Source organism: Glandiceps talaboti, chromosome 7, assembly GCF_964340395.1.
Source record: "Glandiceps talaboti chromosome 7, keGlaTala1.1, whole genome shotgun sequence".
NCBI lineage: Eukaryota > Metazoa > Hemichordata > Enteropneusta > Spengelidae > Glandiceps > Glandiceps talaboti.
The window spans coordinates 17,934,959-17,954,008 of record NC_135555.1 but is presented as its reverse complement, the minus strand read 5'-3'; the positions used below and the strand labels follow the sequence as shown (position 1 = coordinate 17,954,008).

General features: G+C 35.5%; 1 protein-coding gene across 1 annotated transcript; it reads left to right on the top strand.

Annotated features, from left to right (window-relative positions):
* The first annotated feature begins 3,491 nt into the window (after nt 1-3,491).
* LOC144437652 (short transient receptor potential channel 3-like) lies at nt 3,492-18,676 on the top strand. Its single transcript, XM_078126642.1, has 10 exons — nt 3,492-3,602; nt 4,739-4,872; nt 9,531-9,681; nt 9,911-10,086; nt 10,963-11,142; nt 11,760-12,559; nt 13,838-14,120; nt 14,822-15,007; nt 16,472-16,528; nt 17,152-18,676. Exons 2-10 carry the CDS (start codon nt 4,741-4,743, stop codon nt 17,275-17,277), a joined length of 2,091 nt encoding a protein of 696 aa, XP_077982768.1. The 5' UTR covers nt 3,492-3,602; nt 4,739-4,740; the 3' UTR covers nt 17,278-18,676.
* Nucleotides 18,677-19,050: the final 374 nt, after the last annotated feature.

Here is a 19,050-nt window from a genome sequence, read left to right as displayed (position 1 = left end):
AGCCAGCTAGACATACATACATACATACATACATACATACACGTGTACATTGAATACATACATACATACATACATACATACATACATCCATCCATCCATACATACATACATATATAAATACATACATACATACATACATACATACATACATGCATACATGCATGCATACATACACAAACACACGTGTACAGTGAATACATACATACAGCCAGCCAGACAGACAGAGACAGGCTACCAATCAGCCAGCCAACCAGCCAGCAGCACATGCAGACAAGACTGACGACCAACCTGTCTGCCAGCCAGCAAGCCAGCCAGCCAGCCAGACAGACAGACATACATACATACATACATACATACATACATACATACATACATACATACATACATACACACACACACATACATACATACATACATGCATACATACATACATACATACATACATACATACATACATACATACGTACATGCATACATATATACATACATACATACATACATACATACATGCATACATACATACATACATACATACATACATGCATACATACATACATACATACATACATACATGCATACATACATGCATACATATATACATACATACATGCATACATACATACATACATACATACATACATACATACATACATACATACATACACACACATACATACATACATACATACATACAGACAGACATACATACATACAAGGACAATGAATTTGAAAGGCATGTTGGTTTAGTCACTGATTTAAGTATTTAAGGGGACACAATGATCAGAGCTGAACATCTTGTCATGTTGATTTGTGTAACGTATATGAAATTATTATGTTAAGTTTATTACTGATGTTAGAGAAGAAACTTATCTTTTTCTCCCGTGCTGCAATTAATGACTTATCACTTGAAGTATCATTGAAGTTGCACGAAACAAATTTATATACTTTTTATTCACCTGAAGTCGGTACATACATTCTATGAGATTGCACCTATGTGTCAGCACAGTTGATTGCATAGTATGAATTTCTTCGGTATTTTTATGCGTATAAAAATTAAGTCATTGGGTCAATTATAAATCATATATCATTATAACAGGTTTGAGTTAAGTCAATTGTAATTGATAAGCAAGCTTCAGTAAGTTAAGTATAATTAATACTGCAATTAACTTTTGTACATGCAACAAGAACTGCGTCTCAAGACGTACAATCTCATATCATAATAAGTACTCCATGAGCTTTCAGTGACAATTGAACACAAGTCCACTTCCGAGCATCAGCAATCTCTGTAAAAGTTGTGAAGTTTAGAAATTGACCTCTCCCCAAATACTACCTATCACGAAGTGAATTTTTATACCTCCCCACTGGAAATTGAGACCATTTATGTGTGTTTTGGTAGGAAGGGGGGGGGGGGGTTGGGTTGGGTTAGAAATTATGTCATATCATATACCGATTTACGTCTGAAATACTGGTAATTGTATACATTTTATGGTAAAATCATCTTCAGCACAATATGATATGTATTTCGTGTTGTAATGTAATGTATGGTATACGTAGCTTTATGGTTTAAATTAGAACTTAAAAGCCATGGTTTATATCTCAGTTCCTGCAATTAGTGTTATCTTGGGCCTACAAAAAAATGATTGTGTAGTTCCGACTACGCTCAATTTTAGAATAGGTGTGGTAGGTAGATTTTTTTATTTTATTTTTTTAATACATTTTTTTCATGTGCAAGTGTTTAGTTCAGGTGGTTATGTTTTCCTTTATTTTCAATATGGTTTCTGTGTTATTGGTTTCTTGCCATCAGATGTACAGCTATTACCGATTGTATTGTCCTATGTCAGTTTCCGCATCCACTAGTCTTGCGAGACTTCACACAATTTTCGCGATTTTATATATTTTGTTTTGAATACGTAAAAAAGGTTTAGGCTAGGCAGGTAAAAACTAGGAGGGGTCGGATAACAGGAACCAAGCAACTGTTTTTGTTAGGTCTTATCGAGATTAAATAGGATTATTCTTGAACAATATTATTTTTTTTCACAGTGGACCTATAACAATAACATATCACCTCCGTATATGTTACATAACTACATTATTGTCTATGTATTGTATCTTTGATCCCAGTAGAGTGGCAGGATATAGATATGAAGGAATATTAATTCGAAACGCCAGGATTGTAAAAGCGTCACCAACGGCACTGATTATTTTACTGTCTACTGAGGTCGTCAAGCTTTGATTTGCGGATAGACATTAATTTGATCTATAAATATGTGAACTTCCTCGCATGGATTTTATACGTTATTGAGCCACTGCAGTTTGTACGATGTATATATGTTATGTTAAAAATAGATTAAAGACATATATTACAAAATATTGATTGATCGACTGACTGATTGATTGATTGATTGAGTGAGTGATTGACTGATTAATTGAGTGATTAATCGATCGGTTGATATATTTAATGATAGATCGGTTGATTGATTGATTGATTGATTCGCTGATTATTTTTTTCTACAAAATATCAACCATCACCAGTATTTCAAATGTATGTCACATGATTGCAATCACGATATTTTAGAAGTGATGTTATTCATCTACATAAACTATACAACGACTTGTTTGGATTATGTCTCCTCGGCCTCTGACAGGTCTTGCTATGTGTGTTATCGTTCAGCTACAGCCCAATTCTTGTTAGAGATCACTGGCTGTGTTTGATAAAACCAAGCAAAAACAAATAAGGCACTGCACATATATAGTACCCATGAAATGGTTTGTGCTTGGATGCTAACACATCTAGCAAGTCTGGACCCTTATAGTAGCCCCTTAGCAGGTTGTGCTATCGAGGTCTGCTAAAAACAGCTGCAGTATCCGGCCCTTAAATATTTTATCATATAGCTCATGAAATATTGAATTATGTTTCAAATGATAATCAATTATCGTACATTTTTGGAAATAACGTTGGTCGCCCTTGGTATCAATCGCAATAAAAGTAAAAGGCTGTATCACTATGCGGATTGATATCTACAGTGTACGTATTGTTCATGATCATGCAATGTCCTTTCATCATACACATGATACAATTGTTCTCTACCAGGACATTGAACGTGAGAGTATTTGCTTGTTTGCCTGGATAAAATCGACCGAGCGGTGAGAAGGATTGTCAAGTTTGTTTTGACGAATGAATGTTTGTTAAAAATGTGAATAGATGCCAGTTGTATATTATGTACGTTGTGCTCATTTGTATAATGTGCCCATATATAATTACACAGTCGTCGAGCAGTTACTTTACCTTCTCCTATTCCACGGTGCATTTAGTCGGCCGCATTCTATTTCCATATTGATAAATGATAACAAAAGTACGACCAATTGTTGAACTTTTGACGAATAATTATGAAAAAATGACAGTTATTGAAACGTGATGTGAATGTTTAGGACCTACACCCGCTTTATACACACATAATACGGCGTTGTTCAATCTATTTATACGTGTAAACTGTTGGTTGTACGGTCGCACTATTTTCTTTCTGTCTTTTCCCCTATCGACAACAACAAATAAGGTATACTGATACAACCATATCTTCGTCGTATACGGCACGAAGATAAAGGTGAGTTCAAATTTATTCTTTGCAGATATTAGGAAATACAAACGGGCATTACAAGCCTTGCTCGTGTGCGTGTGTGCAGTCATTGAGTAACAGACTGAGCGTTCTCTGTACCAGCGATACCACAAATTTGCATATTTTTTCGGAGACCTGTGGTAGACGAGTCTACAGGCTTGTGACCAAACCCGTTGCCGAATATCGCCATTGGTTCACGTAAGAGTTTAATCGTAACTAGTAAATAAATAAATGTACGTACGTGTATTGAACCACGTTATCTATAGCGAGTACACAGAAAATACTTTCTCTCCGTTGAATAATTGGACCCCAACGCATTGTCATCATACTGTAAACAAGCTTCTGACGAGCACAGTTGGTATATATGTCCATAGGTTGATTTCGTGTTGTTCTTGTAAAGATTTGGTATGGTTATTTGAAAACCTACGCAAAATACCTCAGAGACAGGTTGATACTACAGTCCAATATTGATTTATTTGACGCCATATACTGTTTGCTTTAATACGCTGGATTACATTTGAATTGGGTGCGTTGTTTTTATTGTCATGACGAAAATATACGCCATTTGGTACACGCCAAATTGAACTCTAATAGTCTGGAATATGTGCGATGAGAAACATGTAGACATAAATGGACTGATTATCGGTAGATTTGATCAAAATAGACCTAAATGGAGTGCAATATCAGCCCTTACTTGAACCTAACAGATCTAATAAAATATAATTTAAAAGTTGCCTATTGTAACCAACTAACCAACCAACCTACCAACCAACCAACCGACCGACCGACCAACCAAAACCAACCAACCACCCAACCAACCTACCAACCAACCAACTAACCAACCAACCAACCAACCAACCAACCAATCGAACGACCAACCAACCAACCAACCAACCAACCAACCAACCAGCCAGCCAACCAACCAAACAACCATCCAGCCAGCCAACCAACATACCAACCAACCAACCAACCAACCAGTCAATCAATCAACCAGAATGTGATTAATTACAACTTAACATCTTAATTAATCTATCTTAATTAACCCATATTAATAAGATATCAGCTTTAAATTTCCATGTATGATTGAATGTAAGCTAGACTCAATCTCCCCCCTTCTGTTTCAGAAATGGCAGAGCTACTCAGTCTGAATTCAAAGCAGAGACGCTATTTGCAAAATAAAAAAGGTCAAGAGAATGAACAGAGATTCATTGAACTGGTTGAAAGTGGAAACACAAAAGAAGTCGCCGAGTGTCTCGAGGTATTGTACAAAGGGGTTAACTTAAGGTCACTGTTCTATACAGGAGGGTCATTGTCTTTTGGTATGACAGTCACATTAGTTTTCCACTCAACCCATGACCTTGTTTAAGGTTGAGATGCAGGTTCGTTAGCTCATTTTTCCTCCATCACATTTCACAGTAAAGACAAGATAAATATACCATTTTTTTCATTAATTATGTCGAGTCTTTGTATGAAGTTGTGGTTTCTGTGGTGATTTTTTACATTTTTAACCATATTATTGATCTGTACCCAAAAACTGTGTTTTTTGACGATTTTCACTTAAAGCTATTTAACTTTTACAAACAGTTGAATATAGTCCTCTTTTCGACTTCAAATGAAAGCTATGTACATAAACAAAAAAACGTTCCTCCGGATTTTTTATTTTGTCCCTCATTGTCTTGTTATAATCATCCAAAGTTGTATTTTTGTGTTTTTTGCATAAATTACCGCTTTTCACACTTCTCAACGCAATATCTCTTGATTCCCTCAAAAACTAAACAATCCGGAGGAACGTTTTTTCGACACACTGTCTCCGAGTATTGTCTCCAAATTTGACGCAGCTGGGACGTTCTGACGCAAAGTTAAATAGCTTTGAACTTCACACAGTATACAAAATAAAGAACGTAGAAAAATGCTAATTAACACAATTGGACTCCTTCCGCCCGACAAAAGCTTTCAAATTCGACAGACATTGCAACAGCTGTTTTCTGTGACTTGCAAATATGTTACTCAATCCTTGCCATTTGGTTGTGTACGTTGCTTTGCTACAGACATGAAGAAAATCGGGTATTTTAGGAGGGTCATGAAATGCTACAGATAGAAACGTGTTTGTTTCCCGCGATAAAGGTGTCAAGTCATCTATTATTCATCTACGGGTGGAGACTTTGGTTTAATCTTTTAATACGGTACGCGTGCCGTTCTCGAGTATACTTTCTGGTTTGGATTCGAAGCTCTTGCTCTACGCAGTTGGTGTTCGTGTTTTGATTCGAATATGGGCTACGTTCCATATTCCTGCTCATGTATTAGGCATTGCTACGTTGTTGGTGTTTCGTTGAAGACACACAATAAAAAAAGTTAATCCTTTCCCTGAAATCAAATTTCCACACCACGACACCGTACGACATCGGGAATGTTATACAAATTGTAAGGAGTGTTACAAAACTACGGTATAAATAATGGTACTTGAACTCACGTCAACAGTTTTTCTTCCACTGCGAGTGACGTTTTATGATACTCGGAGTCGTAGTAGACATTACCTCATTTATTTAAACTACTTGTACCTTCAAAATCTCCGTTTTATAACTTTAATAGCCTTGAGGATCGCTCGGTGCCAAATTCTTTGCCGTTTACGTTCAGACAGCGTCATCGTAGACGCAAATAAACAACGCAACGCACGTATACTACTACAGTACATGTGACTCGGTGTCGACGTGTCTCGAAAGTTCACGAAGGATCGAGCCGTGATAAGCCGATCGTTAGAGTGTGGTTGCCACACTCAATTTATAGGACCTTAACCCTAATAATATAATATAGTATGTGAAGAGGACGTTGTCAAAATCCACCAACGCGAAAGTTCAAAGCTAGTCTACGGCCACGTTCTGTGAATCTTACAGAAACAGAAATGTAATACCCGGAAATCGCCGATGCAATGTCACGCATCTGACGTGAACTCTCAAGTCTCGAAGATAGCGCGGTTCATTTTCGATGCGCCAACGTGTTGAATCGTTTTATTTTTGTAAACATCAATTTTTTTTCGATCGGCTAAAACAATTAGCCTGCAATACTGTTAGATATTCGAGATTTGTATGTTTTTTTTTTACATGCATGGTACTTGAAAACCGTCATCTAATACATCGCCGTCGCGTCGGGTACACTTGAAGGCTGTAGACTAGTGTAGTCACAGTCGCTTGTAAACTGTTATTCCTTTCCTAAATGGTTTTATTCTTGTCTATAACGGTCCTAATACAGAACAATGACGTTATTATGGGGATTGGCGATATTCTTATGAAATCGGTAGCAATGTCATACCCCCCCTCTCCCCCTACGTGTTGTATGTAACTTGTAAGTACCATTTAGGAAAGGAGTAACAGTTTACAAGCGACTGTGCGGCTGTAGTGCAGTGTAGGCCGCTTCACTGTAACGTTTTTAGCCGATGCACTGGTCAAAGTCAACGTGCATAAGTCCAGGTTCAAAGGAGGTATTTTTTTACTTTTTATTGGTTATAACCAAATTTACCGAGTTTTATTGGTTTTGTACAACAACACAGCTAAGAGATAATGTCACGTCAGTCATTGCACAGAGGCCTACCAGCTATGGCTCATTTGCATATGAAAAGACACTTCTGTAATCAACGTTCCTGTCAATCTTCTTTATGTATGCAAATCTTTGTACATAAACATTCAGGAATGAAACCATATAAAACACATATAGCGTTAGAGTTTTTTCATTTCAAATTTATTAATGGAAAAAATGAACGATTTTCAAAAAATCTTTTAACCAAATGATGGCACATACCATGAAGCTTCATAATGAGCAAAAAAAAAAAAAGGCCAAAATTCACCAACGAACCTGCATCTCATCCTTAAGTAATTCTAAGTAAACATGATAGGAATTTGTTTTAAATACAATTTTGTACCTTTAATGATAGATGAGTGTGCTAATTATCATATGCTTAAATATTGCTCACGTCATGTCAGATTCTATAATCAAGCACTACATGACCTTGTCGTTTGGTTTATGTGAACTTCATGATTGGCTGCGTCCATGATCACAGTTGAGGTATCAAATACAGATTGACTTTACAAGTAGGTATGTTGCCCATCAAGGTCTGGTTATGAAATTGGTCTCTATCAAAAGTGCTATCAATATACATGTACCATAATAGTAAGTAAGTAATTAAGAGGTTTTTTTTTATTCTGGGGACATGTGAATATACCCACTGCAGTTACAAATTACCAATACAAATAACTGAACATTACTACATCACCCACCCCATTGAAATTTCTTTCCACTATGAAGTTAAATAACATCTACAGAAATGAGAAAATGAAAAAATAGCACAATCATAAATAAGCAAGTCAAGAAACGAAATAGTACTATGATGAAATATAGTAATGATTACACCTTCTGGTGTATGTTTGTTGAATAAATGTACTAGATGCGCTAGGCGTAGTGGTCATCATAAAGTTCTATACTTTGATTAGACCCCTGGAAAATCTCAACATCACTTCTCGGTTTTATGCAAATTACTTGTTGTAGTTTGTAATTTAGATGGTTTAGGGATATTATATCACTGGTACATTTAATTCAACTGTACTGTGGAAAGCTACAGGGCTATTGTACGGCCATTGTACTATACAGTAGTATTATTAACCATACAATCAACTCCTAAGTCTGCACAATCCGACCCTGGCCAGGTCAGGGAATCTGTAGAAACCATTAACCGTTAAAGAATTTAAACGATTCTTTAAAAAAAAAGAGAAAGAAAGAATTTAAACGGCTGAGTCACTTCATTTGGTAGATATATCTATTTAGTAAAACAATTATGCTTTCATCAATATTGACGTGTCATTATTTGCACGGTGTCATGTGTCTCTCTTAGGATCACGTATACGGCAGACATTCATTTGTGTCCTGCATTGTGACAACATACGATGGATTTTAAACGCTTGAATAACTTGTCAAATAGTTTACCACAGGGCAGCTGGTTTCAGAAATCAAAATCCAACCTGTAACCTTAATATGTGCATGATGAAAGAACCGAATCCAGTCTTTGTGTTTTGTTTATTCCAATGGATGGGCTACACATATATGCTTGCACTGACTAGAACGAGTATGTGCATCTGTTTCTCACGACCTTACTCGACCGCACCCTTATTTCTTGATACACCCCGAGGAAAGATCTGGAAATTCTATAAATTTTAAGACGTTTTTTTTTGCCTATGAAAATTAAAAATAGTCGAAAAAGAAGACTTTTCACATTTGAAATGAAATATGAAAAGCAGATTACATTGATATGAATTTGATATTAATTAATTCATCAAATTGTTTGCCATTACTAATAACAGACAGGCTAAATGTCAAAAGAAATGATAACTTTTGATGTGAATTTCAAATAATTGTTTTGACAGTGTTGTAACAGTTTTAATTACATTATCGTTTTGCACTCCGTATGGTGAGCGTGGTATGTGCGTTTCTTTGGCTGTTAAAATAAAAAATTAATAATGATAAAAACGACCATCAAATTATGTGTAGAATTTAATACAAAGTATTCTTGAGTGATTGCATATTTTTCTCACCTTCATTGTTTAAAATGTCTTTAGTTTCGCTTATGGTAATATAAAATAATGTAATATTTGATTATTAAAAGGAAAGTCCATAGATTCTTATTTTTGTCTTAGTACACCAGCACTAGTAGTGATTATTGAATTGCTATCAACTTAAAATATGATTTTGGGTAAAAGTCTCAGTGACTTATTCAAATCATCATCATCATCATCATCATCATCATCATCATCATCATCATCATCATCATCATCATCATCATCATCATCATCAACAACAACAGCAGTAGCAGCAGCAGCAGCTTCTCATTGTACAAGATCAGTTACTAATACGACGCAAAATTTGATTTTTTAGACAGGTGAACTGGACGTTAATGTGAAAATTAAAATCGGAAAATTGCAAATGACGCCGTTGTTAAGTGCAGCTGAGAAAAATAATTTTCAAATGATACAACTACTTCTTGATAATGGGGCCGAACGACTTAAGGAACCCCAGTTGATGACAGGTAAGCATAAATAGCTGAAGTCTTATTTAGTATGCTATTCAATTAAGGGATTGATATGTTGTTCAAAGATATTTTGACAATATTAATTTTATTCAAATCGTTCATAAATGCATGTACATGGCTACACGCAAACAACACAACACAACAGACAATTTGAATCTAATTTGTCTAATTTGTCGAAGTCAAAGGTCAGACTTTGAAATTTCTTGAACGTCTTCTGGCTTAAAAGAAACTGGTCACTTCAAGAGCATCACTGATGGTGCACAGAATCTTCAAATGTACCGCAGCCTTTCCAGTCCTGCCTATATCTGTCTTACCAGTGAAGACCCTCTTCTAACTGCGATGAGAATGTCGGAAAGGTTACATGACTTGGCCCACACAAGTGGGATTGGTAGTATTTACAGAGTAAGTATTATTATACGTAATCTTGCAAGAAGTAATATATATATATATATATATATATATATATATATATATATATATATATATATATATATATATATATATATGAATACTATTGCATTGTACATTTACAAGGACGTACTACGGTTGTAATAAAAAACGTACATAGATTTACTGTATACAAGCATATAAAATTAAATAAAAGGCGTATCTAAATCTAATTCTGTTGAAGAGAGTATTACAGACTGGTGCACAATTTTATTTTACTAATCGGTATAGCATGGACCTAATTACACCATCGTCCAAGGGTGCAATGAAGGCCGTCTACAGAATACACGATGGTAGACAGGGGACACAAGGAGAACTTACAGTAATATGGAGATTGTTGGGGCAGTTTTATAACTAATGTATCCTCCCTCATCAATTTACCTCCAGTCTCTAAAAAAGGTAGTTTTCCTTGCACATGGATTACATATGCCGTCAGAAAAAGAGAAGATATCCAGTTCTGAGACATTCTAGCGAAATATCATTTTCGGAATGTTACCTTTACCCAAACCTTACCTCGCTCGTGATCCACTTGAACATGTTATTGCCTGTGTTCGCGGGAGTACAAGACAGGAATACAAACAACACTTGACTATTTTTTTACAGGCCCAGGAAAAAATGCTCCCATAGGCAAACGAGTTCAAATACTCCTCATAATTACGGAAGGATATATTTCCAAAAAAGTTCACTAACCTTCTAAAAGCATCCTTATGAATTCCAATTTGTGAACGATCCTCGAATAGCATGGTGTTTGCAACTGTCAATATTTGCTGAATGCTCATGTTGGTCTTTAGTGACTTTATAATAACTCAGTGTTCTGCATCATCTACACAGGATGATTTTCGAGCAATGTCTGAACAACTGGAAGATTTCACAGTCAACGTACTCGAGCAGTGTGATGATAATGACGAAGTTCTCAAGATTCTTCATGGTCCTGGAAAATCCGCGGCAGTATCCTGGAAAAGAGGAGATTGGGTTTTGGCGCGGGAAGCCATTGATAATCATCTCAAGAAGGTAAACCGTGAAAAGCAAACTTCTACGCATGCTCAGCATTACAGGAAAACCAATTTCCTCTATCGGCTATTGCTTCCTGTCCAATGTAACGCTAGCGATGTTATCAGTAGCGAGGCAATATTAAAGTTTCAAGCAAATATGGCCGCCAAAGATGGCAGGCTTACACCTTTGACATCATGTGTACGGGCTTGCTTCAAAACATCAATGAAAAACAAAAACAGGGGTGAATGTTCTGTTCATGACACTTGATTCATATTAGAGCATATGGTGTCGATCACCGCTGACAAGATCTTCAGATAGAGGAATACAAAGCAAGATGTACATTTGTATATGGAGCGTAGGATTTCAGTTGTTATATAAATTGTTCAGTTAACGTTGCTTACTTATCTTTCCCCAACATATATAAGACGTACACATATCTAGACGTTATATACTCATGGAGTATGGAGAACTTCATGTAAACAGACCCGAAAATTTCATAGGTTAACATAATCACATTGGCATAAGATGAAACAGTACAGAATGTGTAGAATATTATAAAAACTTTATTTTCAGCTTGAAAGCAAAAACAACATAACTATATATAACTAAAACTCGATACTATGGTTTCCTTTCAGTTCATATGCCACCCTTACTGTCAGCATGTTTTGCATTCCACGTGGCTGAATGGTCAGCCATCTTGGTCTGAGAAGCCAGGAATCATGTGGACAGTTCTCTACTTTGCATTTTGCTTGCTTGTGTATGGAGTGCTGCAACCTATCCTTGCACTTATTTACATATGTGCTCCGTGTTCCCCTCTTTCTAAAATGATAAAATCTCCCAAAACTAGATTTCTCATGTATTTATGGTCCTACTGCATGTTCATGATCTTTGTCGTACTAGCAGAAATGTATAATGAGTGCAATGAAGTCACTATTAACTACAGTGACATGAGATGTTATTTGCCACGTATCTTAGTTAATAAGATCAGATTTGATTTTTTAGAAATCATGATAATTATCCTAGCCATTGGTTTGTTATGGGGGGAGTGCCAACAAGCAATGACCAGTGGGGTGAAAGCATATATCTTGGATTTTTGGAATGTCATGGACAACGTTGTCGTCCTGTTTTTCCCCATAAATATCATTATATCTACTCTTGACTATGACCAGCATATGTCTTACAAATCTGTTATTATAATTACTATGATGCCAGCCTTTTTTGTCACCATTGCTTGTATACGCCTAATGCAATATTTCTACCTGCATCGTGCTCTCGGCTCTATGCTCTTGTCATTCACTCGAATGAGAATGGATGTCTTCTATTTCCTGATTCTTTTTGGTGTTGTGGTACTTTCTTTTACCTTCGGATTTGTCTACATGTACAGTGGTAACAACAACTTCTATGCTGAAGAGGCGACGAACAATACGTTTAGTAGGTAAGACAATGTTTCTTTCTACAAATCTGTTTCTCCCCATTCCAATTTTGGAAAATACAAGAAGCACTCCGTTCTCCTATGGATGAGTCAGAACTGGAAATCATATCACATGGCAGTGATGCCATGATAGAGTTTCGTCCAGCTCTATCCATTTATAATATAATCCAAATATTGTTACAGATGTCTATAAAGCAAAGAAGTTTTAAAGATATTCCTTGATCAGAGTCCAGAACCTGATCTCCACCAGCTTAATATTTGTAATTATATATATATATATATATATATATATATATATATATATATATATATATATATATATATATATATATATATATATATATATATATATATATATATATATATATATTCATTTTACAAGTATTCTGTTCATACAATTAATCAATAGTTTTAGATATCCTGTACATAAAACGACAACCGTTAAGCAAGTAGCAGGCAGACACACAAACAAAGAGATAAACAAACAAATAGAAGCAAATACACTCACTGACGGCACTGACATAACCTCCGTCCATTATCGTTTGCTGAGGTTAACCTAAGCTAGGGGGATCAGTCTGTTCAATACATCTAGTTCCCATGGTATGTGATCGCCGTCTGTTACCCACGACAATATATTATAATTGACATGAAATCAAGAGTTTGGTATCATTGGGATACATATTTAACGTATAGTACGAGATTATTCATTCGTGATATGTCTATTCTGTCTGTACCTCGCATGATTCCACGGATTACAAGTACTCGCCCACATATCGTATTTGTATTAGTCTGCAGAACGATATACTGGGAGAATTATGACGTAAAGCAAACATTGATTTCGTGGGATTATAAATAAGTATACGCATATTGACTGATGAGGAGGAAAACATCATAGGTCTGTTTCCTCTGGCGACACTGTGGGTTACCCTAACAAAGTTTGTTTCCTCAAATGTTGCACATGGGAACAGACTGTATAAGCCCCACTCAGAATTGTGAAGGAAGATGGATATAGACAGTCAGTATTGTATTGTTACACGTCTCTCTCTCACACACACACACACACACACACACACACACACACACACACACACACACACACACACACACACACACGGACACAGAGAACTGATGATGTCACAGCATCGACCAACATAAAATGAAAATGCTACGCGAGGGTTACAATTTGTGATATAACTGAACAAGAACGAAACTCCTTCCTGACACGTGTGATGTTATCTCGCGTTCGTAGGTTCTAATACTTCTCTGTATATTTCATTCCAGCATTTCATCGTCTTTTTCAACATTGATCTTTGCCATATTTGGCAAGGAGGTTTCTGACGAATTAAAAGTTTCATACAAGATCAGAACGACAGATTTTGAGTTATATGAATTCTATTCCTACGGTGATGGCAATTGGACTTGGAATTTTGTTGACAGAGTGGACGACTATGGATACATCAACTCAACCATGGGATTCGTCCTCTACGCATTATTCCTGTTAGCAAACTTGATGCTTGTCAACCTGTGCATTGCCATGATGTCAGATACGTATGCTAAATTACAGGTCAGTTTATAGATTTATAAGATATTTCAACAGGCAACTCAAAAATAATTTCAAATGGCACTTTATTTCATTGTTATATATTAAGGTATTATCAAAACTGCTCCCCCAAATAAATCTATTGCCATTGTTTTTTTTATTACGGCGTTTAGTGTTGTACCACTGTTTTTAATTGGATGCCGTCTAACTCTTGGCTCTTCCAACTAATAATGATACGTGACCAAATCTTTCAGATTCAGCGGTATGTTGCCAGTGGCGATTAACTAAGACACAATTGTTGGATGAATGTCCCCAATACCCAGGGCTTCTGTCCGTAGGCCTGTTTGTGATGCTCCCTTTATAAATTCGGGAAATATAACTACCACCAGTGGGCATTTCGACATCCAAGTCAACAGTCTTTTGTAAATCTTTTATTTTCAAGTAGAGATGATAAATGTATATATAACTTGGCAAAATTTGTCGACGAATCATTTAATTTGTATTAAGGGAGGAAGCAGTATCAGGGATCTGTAATAGCCAAGTTTTCCTATGAGTGGCTGATGTATCATTTTCTGGACCAAAGGCAAAAAGCCATATCATTATTAATGTTATTATTACATTTTCTTTAAATAAACGATTTAAAGTCACTACTACTCGTGCTGTCCAATTTAGCCAAAAAACCCCAAATGGATCTTAAAAAACACATAAGCTTTTTTTTTGATCAGGAGAACATTGATATCGAGTGGAAATTCATTCGTACAAGTCTCTGGATACAATACATCAGAGGACCAGTTTTACCAAGTCCATTCAATATCATACCGAATTATATCTGTGTCAAGGGAATCATTAAACGTTGGAAGGGAAGATCTGTAATGGTGCAAAGGGACAAAATACATGAAGTGGACCAAGAGGTACTTTCTCTAAAATATCATTTTTATTGGGGCATCAACGTTTAAACAAGACGCTAAAATACAACCTTAGGCAGGCGTACGTACAATATGCAAGATCCAGGCACTATCGTCCCAGCTTTCTACTGTTGCAATAAAATTATAACTATTTCGCATTAGTTAAAGTGTACCACTCTCAATTAATTTGCTAACACTACCACAGCCTTTACGTTAACCTATGTAGAACATCAAGATATAATACACCCCAGGGACAAAGTTCTTAAAATCTCCAAACTTTACAGTTGCCATATTAAAGCCAGTCTGTTCCCTGATCTAGATCTATTGAAGTAAGAAGATACATTTTGGGGGTTTCATTGTCTTCCTTTCCAGTAAATTTATCGTTTGCTATCTCACGGACAGATTTAACATTATTCGGCGGCCATATTTGATTTTGATTATTAAATTATGTAATTTTTGATATCATTTTGACTGCTATTTAAACAAAATGTATGGTAACTCCTGTCGTTTTTTCATTCGCTTTTCTGAGAATGGGTTTGAGTTTTCTTTTTTCAAATTAACAGAAAAAAGTAGTTAATTTCCGGTAGACGCATACTTCCTTAATAGTACGTGTCTGTGTATCCCTTGTATCGGTTTACATCAAGTATTAGAGCGCACAATATATGTATTTGGTCTAATTGTCCAATCTCTTGTCAGACAAATGTTAATTGATACCATGATGATTGTAGTCTTTTGATAAGTTTAATAGGCAACTGGCCTGTCAGTCGAAATAGCTCCACAGACATTAGGTATGTTGTGTTTGACTTAGTTAACGCAAACTGACGGAGTTCGTTGGAACACCTCTTTAAAATTAAATAACGGATACTTTTTTACTGGAATTTATTTATCACATTCATTCATTCATTCATTCATTCATTCATTCATTCATTCATTCATTCATTCATTCATTCATTCATTCATTTCATTATATTCATTCATTCATTCATTCATTCATTCATTTCATTATATTTATTTATTTATTTATTTATTTATTTATTTATTCATTCATTCATTCATTCATTCATTCATTCATTCATTCATTCATTCATTCTTCGCCAACTTCAAAGTGCGACTACACATAATAATGACAACAAAATGGAACATGAAATCGAACAAACTTTTGGTTTTTGAGTCTAATAAATACATTTCTACCCGCCCCACAAACTATATATGCAGAGTCGACATTCGTACTAAACTGAGTAGTTTTTACACGTACACAAATAAAAGAAGAGCCATTATTAGAGCTATAGTCGGTATTTTTTACATTCGTGAAATAAACGTAATATTCCCTTAAGACTTTTATAAACAGGAGTGTTGATGTGAGACATTTCGTACGAAGGTGTTTCACAACGTTGCAAAAATGTGACATTGTTTAATTTGTCCAAAATCTGCGAATACATTTTCATATCGATAATATTTCTACATTTTCAGGATATCCCAATTGATGATGAACCCGGTGAAGCTATGGATGAATTGTCTTATAAAGAGGTGGGTTGATTCTTGATGTATAATTCATCAAGATTATAAAATTTTGTGTTTGTACTTTTACGTTTTTGCTTTTGCAGAAACAAATGGGTCGGTGTGACAGCTCACAGCAAACCTTACATTTAAGAAGTTGTGTAGTGAATAGTCAGTTACTATAGTGACGTCATGATTCGCGGTTGATTGGTTGGAGTGGTTTGCTTATAATCTGCAAGTTGAATTGCTGGCTAAAGTCATTGAGCAAAATTTGAATCACGATTGTGTGGTAGTCAATGGCAACCCAGTTGTATAATTGGGTACCCTGTAGAACAGAGGCTGACAATGCGAATACGTTAATCATGTGTACCAGCCTAATAGAGGCTACAATGGGTTGTATAATATAATAGCTGTTGTGTAAGTTAAAGGTCTGTACGAGGGTCATAATTGTAAAGCGCTTGAAGCACAGTATGGGAAAGTATTATATAAAAGCTAACGTCATTCATTTTATAACGCACTTAGAAGAAAAACACTGTCCATGGATTTGTTCCTGTAACAATATAGTAAAGAAGAGGGTGCATTGGAAACCTGTGGTTAGTTTTAGTTAGAGAGTGTCTAAACTGTAATTTGCAGTGGATTCTCATTATTTGCAGTTGGTAAGAATTCTCACCTCGAAGTATATGGAAGAATCTATGAACGGCGGCAGCGACGGTGATGAAGAAGACAAAGAAGAAGCAACACCAACCATAAATGAAGGCGAAGAAGAATCAAAGCTGTAGAAATATACAAAACGAGGTCACACAAACACATGGACACCGTTTGTTGTAATTACGCGGAAAGCAAGTGTTTACAATAAAATGTTCTTTGTGACAGATAACAAAACAAAAACAAAGCACATACACACCGCAATAGGTATATGCACAGACACAGACTGACACATAAATCGACTAAGTGATTGATAGGTAGGTAGGTAGATGAATATATAGATAGATAGATAGATAGATAGATAGATAGATAGATAGATAGATAGATAGATAGATAGATAGATAGCCAGACAGACAGACAGACACACAGATAGATAGATATATAGATAGATAGATAGATAGATAGATAGATAGATAGATAGATAGAAAGATTTATTGATATCAGTAAGGCATGCAAGGGTATTCACATAGTTACAGTTTGGTAGTATATTGATTCCATTGCATCCCTTGTTATGTCACATAACAGGGTTTTAATATTATAATTATTATTGTTTGTATAATAAGGGACGGTACAGTTAGCATTGTCGAAAGGGTACCTGGTAAAACACATTTTATTGCATCGTTTTGGGTTTATATATTACATTAGTTTGCAGATTCTTTTGCGTTAAATATCAATACTACTTTTCCGATATTGAGAGAAAAGATATTTTGAAATAAAAATTTGACAGTCTCTTCAAAAAGTTTTTTTTTACCATAAATTATTTTTTTACTGTAACTGTAAATTGTCAATTAAAGTCATTTCTAAGCGAGAGTGCATAATTATTGTTTTGAACATTCTTCTTGACAGTGAAATAATTGGAATATGGTTACTGAGCACCTTAGAGCTAGTACTGTTTTTGCAGTGAAGACTTTTTCCAGTGTTATATATATATATAAAATGTTTGTTGTCTTTCATTATTAGATTTGCCACAATCTTGTCACAATACCTATGAATTTGGTTAACATATCGATCGATAGGAAAATAATGTTTTTAAAATTCCTCTAGATTGTGTTATTACTTAGGTGAAACCCGGGTACCAGTTGCTTCGTCATTCACCTGTTTTTAAGAGCAGTTTGAAAACGTAATTTTTAGGTCGTTTTTATCATAATCGGCCTTTTCAAAATTTGCCATGGTAGCGCTCCACTTCTTGTCTGTGTGTACCTTATTAGGGGTATATATGGTATAGTATTACTTAATTATGGGGCACTACTGCTTTCCTCGGTGTCTGAACAATACGAAAAGCATAACTGAATTTATACTTCTGCAGAATACCATGGGATAAAACTCTTAAGAAACAGAACTAAGAGGTGATAATACCCCCAATTTGAGCGAGGGCGCTGTATTCTCATAGTCCAGTTTGCAGTCTGCTTTTATGCATGTGTACATTTTTACTAATACTTTCCTAACATTTGAACTTTTTCAACAGTTTTTCAAATTTAGTGTATTTTTGTTGTCTTTTTCTGCTTGAAAGTTAGTTTTTCCTGTCAGTTGTACAGCGGATTGTGATTATTTGATTATGTATTGGACTTTATAAGAAATAAAGGTTATGATTAAGATAACATTTTAGTCGTAATTATTTGAACTGTTTATGTACTCTCTTGATACTCAGCCTGGATTTATTTTTATAGAAGCCTACATGCCTGTCTGCCCGTCCCCTCTCTTTCTTTGTTAGATATACATATTGATCGTATTTTGAATAATGACGATAACAAAACCGGACAAAATCTGTAGGACTCGCACACAGGAAGGTGGTCAATAATGGTGGTTCTTGAGGTATAAAAAACCCAAACGTTAACGACAGATACACT

Excerpts from the sequence above, each read along its gene's own strand:
- LOC144437652 (XM_078126642.1), top strand. The coding sequence starts at position 4,741 with ATGGCAGAGCTACTCAGTCTGAATTCAAAGCAGAGACGCTATTTGCAA. Across the intron at positions 11,143-11,759 it reads TTGATAATCATCTCAAGAAG|TTCATATGCCACCCTTACTG; the intron begins GTAAACCGTGAA and ends GTTTCCTTTCAG. Across the intron at positions 15,008-16,471 it reads TACATGAAGTGGACCAAGAG|GATATCCCAATTGATGATGA; the intron begins GTACTTTCTCTA and ends CTACATTTTCAG.